The sequence below is a fragment of the Morone saxatilis genome, unplaced genomic scaffold (genome assembly GCF_004916995.1).
Source record: "Morone saxatilis isolate NCDOM2014 unplaced genomic scaffold, NCSU_SB_2.0 Contig12, whole genome shotgun sequence".
In the NCBI taxonomy this organism is placed as follows: domain Eukaryota; kingdom Metazoa; phylum Chordata; class Actinopteri; family Moronidae; genus Morone; species Morone saxatilis.
Genome location: NW_023339674.1, coordinates 16,523,322 through 16,530,404, shown reverse-complemented (window position 1 = coordinate 16,530,404; position 7,083 = coordinate 16,523,322). Strand labels below are relative to the sequence as shown.

The 7,083-nt window shown below is 45.0% G+C and overlaps 1 protein-coding gene across 1 annotated transcript in view; it reads left to right on the top strand.

Annotated features, from left to right (window-relative positions):
- Nucleotides 1–52: 52 nt before the first annotated feature.
- trabd2b (TraB domain containing 2B) overlaps nt 53–7,083 on the top strand; it is a 60,844-nt gene continuing 53,813 nt past the window's right edge. The window contains exons 1-2 of the mRNA XM_035652648.1: nt 53–529; nt 3,239–3,808. Of these exons, the coding sequence (XP_035508541.1) occupies nt 413–529; nt 3,239–3,808 (687 nt within the window). The 5' untranslated portion in view covers nt 53–412. The remainder of the gene's footprint in view (nt 530–3,238; nt 3,809–7,083) is intronic.

Sequence of the window (7,083 nt, the reverse complement as noted above, 5' to 3'; positions counted from 1 at the left end):
TGAGTGAGTGAGTGTGTGTGTGTATTGGGGTGGGGTAGGGGGGCTACTCGTCCCACCTCCCCCTCTCCCACTCAAGACGCTCCAAACTTTGGGAGCGCACCGCGGAAACTCTCCAAAGAGTTTTCAGCTCCTGCTCCTGGACTGCGCCGTGTTGAAGGAAACAGGAACAAAGTTTCAGAGAGAAACGACTGTAACTGCAACCGCGGAGAGCGTCGGGAATGGCGAAGGGGCGGAATGGTCCTCCAGTCGAGCGGCACATGTGAGCCAAGAGGCCACCGGTAACGTTTTTCATTTATTTATTTTTAATTTCAAAAAGAGACGGGGGGACAGGGCAGTGCGAGAAGAGAGCCTATAGGAGACACATAAAAGTCACAGAGAGAGCTGACTGTCAGAAGGGTCCTGTCACCTCGACATGATGGTCTGTCTGCCGGGATTCAGCTGGGTCTTCCTGAGCGCTCTCCTGCAAACTGTGGCACCCTGGGGCTCTCATCGACCGGACAGACCGAGGCAGTGCGACGCACCAAAGTCGGTGAGTCGTGTTGTGGCACTTTATCAAATCAAAGACACACTTTTTTTCTACCGAGACGGACGGCTATTCGAGCCCGCATGTGATAGCCTGCATAAGGTTTACCCTGTCTCATATGCTGGTTGTTCAGCCTACAGAAGTGAATGACACAGTGGCGACACTTGTCAAAATGACCCTCAAGTGTTATTTTAATGATAACTTCTAATTTAAACTTTATTATAGTATTTTATTGTATTATTTAGGGAGAGACTTTACGGCACAATCACACCTCTTGTAGTTTATCATTTATAATAACTGCCTTCTATAATGAGGTCAAAGGTTACAGCCCTTTAAACATTTGAATACTTTTTACTATTAACTAATAAACTGAATGCCATGAGGTGAACAAATGATTAAAAGCTGGGATGAAATTGTGAAAATGTTATGGATACTGTTGGTTGCCTAATAATTCATGCATAGCATAATAATAATAATAATAATAATAATAATGGTAGTAGTAGTAGTAGTAATTAAATAATTTTCTGTTTTAATATTAATTTAAATTCAGTGATTAAACCCATCAGACACGTGAAGCGGTCTCACTGAACATATTCCAATAACAGATCCGGGCCTTATAAATGAAAGCAGTTGCCAACAGAAATCATTACCGCTCGCCAACTTCATGGCTGTTTATGTGACAGACGCGAGTGGGGAACACCCACGGGTGACTTGACTTCATTTGGAAAAAGTTTCCTTGACCTTTCAGACTTGATCATGTTTCAGTGCAACACACGGCCTATTAAAACACTTATCGGGCATATTGGTAAAATTATGGATGTGGCCTGAAGCCTTACCGTGGGGAGGTGCAGCAGTGCAGAGCAGCCAGCCGTACTCAGTTCATGTGAGCCTGTCTGTCTGTCTGTCTGTCTGCCTCCCACTGTGCATCCTCAACGTGAAGGGAAAACAATTAATTACAATCCAACATCCCATCCAACACGCTTCCTCTCTGGAAAACAAATATATGAGCTCAGCAACACTCGCATTTTAAAACATGACACTTGGCTGTGGGTGTGCGGGTCTCATCAGAGAGTCGTGTGGAGATCACAGGGTTTTTTTGTTTGTTTCATTAGTGCATTATGTCTCCTGTATGCGGATAATGGATCTGTTGTCAGAGATCACTGAAGGCTTCGTGCTTCTTTGCTTTATGTGATCTGTAATGCGTCAGTACAGTGGTCTCTGTTTTCTGTTAGGAGTAATTACCCCCATAAAACGGAGCCCTGCGCGTCAAGGCTCTCCACAAAAGTCCACGCAGCTTTAGCAGAGGGGATCTCGCCTCTCCTCAGGACACGACCGCACTTTCCATGTCGAAAAATCTTCATTTATGGGGCAGGCCTTATAGCGCGGAGTTGCTAGTTAACGAACAACAAAATGCTGCAAATGCAAATGCAAATGCAAATGCAAAAAAAAAAAAGTAAAAGTTTAAGTTTCCGTGTCTCAAAAATATGATGGAGAATGCACTAATGCACCTAATGCCGTCCAAACCTTTCCCTGCCAATGTGAAAATCGAGTTAGAAACCTTGAAACAAACTGTTTAAACATTTCAGTGTATCTGCAACGAAGAAAACGCTGCTCCGAAATTAAATATAGCACTTTCGATTTATTTAGTCAGAGCAGGAGAGAGGCTGTGCCAGAAATTACTGTATGTTCACTGTAGTTAATTGTGATGATAACAGAACATCCCACAAGAAGACTTCACTCTCTGTTGGCAGCCGTCTGAAAAGTTTTATATGACAAAGGCAGCGTTGGCAGCGCAATATAATTGGAACACAGCTGAAGGAAATCTTGATTAAATTTTAGAAGTAAACATTTTCTAAGAATAACTTTATTTTTCAGTAATGGGTTTCATCCCTCAAATGCCTGATTACACTGTGTCTCAGAAGCCAGGAGTTTGAAATTGTTTATGGAAGTTAATTCCTTTTTCATATTTGAATAATGCCAACATCAAAGTCATAGCACATGCACAGCACATTTGCAGAGCGCTTAATAAGAAACATATTTTAAATGCAATATGGCTGTATGCTCGTTTACAATGACTGTGATTATTTAATTTCCATTGTGACATTGTTTTGTATAAAGATAACTGCAGTAGACAAACACTTCCTGTAATATAAATCGTAGTGGATAAAAACTGTGTTGTACTTAAGGCTGTCAGCAGCAGATCTCCCTGCCTGGTGTAAAAAATTCCACAAACAAAAGTATCACAGTGGGGTCAGAATGGAGAGCAGGTTTCTTTCAGCTTTTGGCTTTTATGAGCTGCAGTGCAGTATATTTGCGCTGCAGCCTTCAAAATGCTTCCCAGGCCCGAACGAGGCTTTGGCAACTGAGGTATGCACCTCAACAATACACGGGGGTCTGTTTACAGCCCAGAAGGCCCCTCTATAAACCCGCTGCCTTGCACCACAGCAGCAAGCCCGTGCAGCACAGTCCCAAACTGACTAGACTTCATACTTCCCCTGCCGTCCTCTCAAAATGGTATTTCAATCTTTAACTTGTTGACCCGCGCCTACGAGCCAGTAAACCACAATAGAGGAAAAATGTGTCAGCTTTCGTTTTAGGGCACGTTGAATTGCTCTAACATGATGTTTCTGGTATTTTTGTTTCCTTTTGCTCTCAATATCTTTACCTCCATCTCTTATTTTCTTTCCTTCCCTCTTTACTCCGCCTCTTCTCCAGCAAAGTGACATGAACTCTTTCCTGTGGAGAATAAAGCGTGCCCCTCCTCACCCACCTTCTTACTTATTTGGTACCATCCATGTGCCCTACACTCGAGTCTGGGACTTCATCCCTGACAGGTCCAAGCAGGCTTTCCACAACAGCCGCAATGTTTTCTTTGAGCTGGACCTGACCGACCCTCTGACCATCTCCAAGCTGACCAGCTGCCAGCTGCTGCCCCACGGGGAGAACCTGCAGACCCTGCTACCTCGAGACCTGTACCGCCGCCTCAAACGCCACCTGGACTACGTCAAGCATATGATGCCCTACTGGATGACTGCTGACCAACGTGGTCGTGGCCTGTACGCTGACTACCTGTTCAACGCCATTGCGGGAAACTGGGAAAGGAAAAGGCCCGTGTGGGTGATGCTGATGGTCAACTCGCTGACGGAGTGGGATGTTCGGTCCAGGGGAACGCCTGTGCTAGACCTGTTCTTGGCTCAAGAGGCTGAGAGGATGGGAAAGACGACAGGGGCAGTGGAACGGGTGGAGGAGCAGTGTCACCCCCTCAATGGGCTCAACTTCTCTCAGGTAAGAGGAGGAAAGAACACTTGTTTATTTTCTCCCTTTTGCATTTGCTTCCCTGTGTGTACACAGCTGGAATACCTGGAGAAATTGCAAGGACAAGCCAGGCCTAGAGGGGGCATGTGCAGATGTAAGATTCTTCATTCTGTATCACTCACACACAGTAAAGTAGCTCTGAAAAGGAGCAGGTTGGTGTCCATAATCCACAGTACAGTGTGTGCACATACTTTGGGTGTTCCACCTTCTCTGAGGGAAACGGTCGGAGAATGTGGGAAAAGACAATATGAGGAGAAAAATAAGAGTGATTAAAACCTTTCTTCTGTAGACAGCTTTATGGTTATGGATGCCCCTCCACCTCACTAAACAAACACACTCATCAGCTGAATCTGCAGAGAGGGTGTCAGGCCGAGCAATGCACATGCAGAACAGATTAGAGAAGGTGAGAGGAGCGGAGAGCTCTCTCTTTCATTAATGCAGACTGTCTGTCTGGCTCTCTGCGGTATTGCAGGGCTTGTACTGTAATCGGAGACTGTTAGATGAAAGAAATACCCTAATTACTTGATGAGCAAAACATGGGGAGTACATCCATCTTTAATTTCTTGTCTGATGATAAAGAAATGAAGGGAACATGCATCTATTTAGGAATTAGTTGGATGTCACCTAAGCTGGAGGCTGGAGACAATTTTTCAAACCGTGGGAGGTCCAACAAAAATATGTGATGTGACCCGACAGCACGAGGAAGATGCTCTGTTTTAATTTACGTTCTGATACAACCTTTGATCTGCATTAAGGAGGAAAAATATTTCAGTATGTGTATTCATGCAGTACTCACAACCAAACACATGTGCCTTGCATGCATGGAACACCACACACGAAGGCACGCAGTAAGCACGCAAAGCTCCATACATGCACAGTGGTGGTGCAGCGCAACAGAATCTGTGAGGGCCGACTCCTCCATGTGACAGGTCGGAGGGCTCTGGGGCTAATTTGAGAGGCAGTGGGCTCCCAGCCTCTCCTCTTTCATCATCACCTCCTAACTACGCTGTCAAAGTCGCAATCCATGCCCTGCACATGCCTGGGAGCTTTACTGCCCCTAGAAATAAGTTCAGCCAGGCACGCTGTGCGTCTCAGTAATGAAGAGGAGAAGTGCTAATGCTGTTAGGAGGGCTTTGCAATTTGTGTAGTCTGTTATGTCCTGTAGATGTGTTGTTTTCTTGTTATCTCAAAGGGATTGATGCCTCCTGTCTTTTCATCTATAAAGTAGTCTCAGTTTAACTGTCCATATCACTGCTCTGTATTTAATGTGGCATGCGCGGCAGTTGCCCCTAAAAACAACACTGTTAATTACATCCTATGAGGGTTGAGTAGCAGTGCAATGTCCAACTTTAGCTTTAACAGTGTTTATGTTTCCTGAGAACTTATATTCAACTTTAATAGGCATAATCTATTGTTCTTAAGAGAAAAGAATAAGCAGAATGCACTGAATTTACAAGGCATGGTAATATTTTTACAAGACAGGTGTTCAAATTCAGATAAGAGAATTTCCATGGAAATTCAGTCAAAATTGGATCATGGATAACTCACCCCACCCCCACCAAGCACTGTTAGACTTCTGAGCTTTCAACCTCATCCTTTCCAGATATGTACGAGAACAATTCAGAGCTGAACTGAAACTGACATGGAAACCATTATTCTCAATTATAATAATTTGTGATTTAATCTGAACACTGTGCTTGATTGATTCCCTCTACGCTTGACTGGAACAAGGATGAGGTCAGAAGGACGGATAGACAAAGAGTCAAAGAGACGGTGTGTGGGTGGGAGTCAAAGGAAAAAGAAGTGAGACACAGAGAGACAAAGGCAGAGATAGAGACTGACAGGAGAAAAGAAAAAGTGCATAGGCAGCAGCGGGGTTGAAAATGCAGGGTGACTGATGTGCGTCGTCTTACTGCTAACTCTAATCTGAAACATGAGCATTGCTTAGAGGGAGATCTGAGTTGGGAAAGATTCCAAACCCTGACGGCCCACTTATTATTTGTTCCCAATAAAAGTAGTTGCTTACAATATCCTGTAACTTTGACTTCACAGAGGGGTTCTTAGAAATGTGAACTCTGGTGATTCATCATCTGTCACAATCTAGGTTTTTCATAGGCACCTGGTCTCAGTGGTCCCAGTGGTCCAAGTGCAGTGGGGCTAGCACCACTGGTAAACAGGCGGTCTTCTGGCACTAGTTCTCAGAGGAAGTAGTTTTTGTATGAAAATAGGTACAGTGAATCATCCAGCAATCTTCTGCTTCCATAGTGATGTTGGTAGGGATGGAGAGACTTTAAGTGTGCCAGGGCCCTGTTTAGACCATTGTGGTCTAACAAGAGATATGTCTTTCTGAGACTTTTAGTCTCTTTAGATCACAGAGAGGTGTGGATGTCTCTGTGAGAGGCAGCATAGAGGTTGTGGAAACAAAGGCGGATCATGATGCATGGTTCTTCTCCAGTTCTTTGGAGGCCGATGTAGGTTGACAGCTGGGCGGGCAGGCAAGCACTAAAATCTTACTCTAAGCACAGAGAGGAATTGGCTGGAGAAAGCTTAGTCGGCTCAGAGGATCCAAGTTGCACATAGCTTCAGGAGGTGGCTCTTATACACCCTCTTCCCTCAAGGGCGGATCATTAAATTACCATGACGACTTGTCAGGTATTATACCATCGCAAATGTATCTGTTGCCTATTTAAATAATGCAAGGTGTTTTTGTGTCTACTGAAAATGAGTTGAGTAGGTCAGTACCACAATGGCTTATTTTCACCTAGATAACGTATGTTATTAGAGTTAAGATGATGAGGAACAAAAAGCTGCTTTTGGGAAACTTGAGGGTGGCTGCAGCCTGTGGGCCTCTCACACTCCCACCGAATAAACACCCATATTTATTTTCCCTGGGTCGCATTGCAGCCGAGGCCACTGGTCCATGTCGGAGAGAAATTACATCATATCGGTGGCGCCTGTCTACGGGCAGGGGTCAAGGGTCATGGCGGGAGGTGGTAGTGGAGCCGTGGAGCAGCAGAGCGGTAAGGAGACTGGCAGTCTGATGGGGTCAGTCTGGGCACTGCTGAGCAGGCAGGCAGGCAGCGCCCAATCTGATAGAGTACCTGGCTCAACCTCTGACCAGCCTGAGTTTCCATCAGCTGGGGCTATTTTGTGTTATGACTTGTGCAACTGTGCGTGGCTGTTTGTGTGTGTGTGTGTGTGTGTGTGTGTGTGTGTTTGTGTGTGAGAGAGAGAGAGAGAGAGAG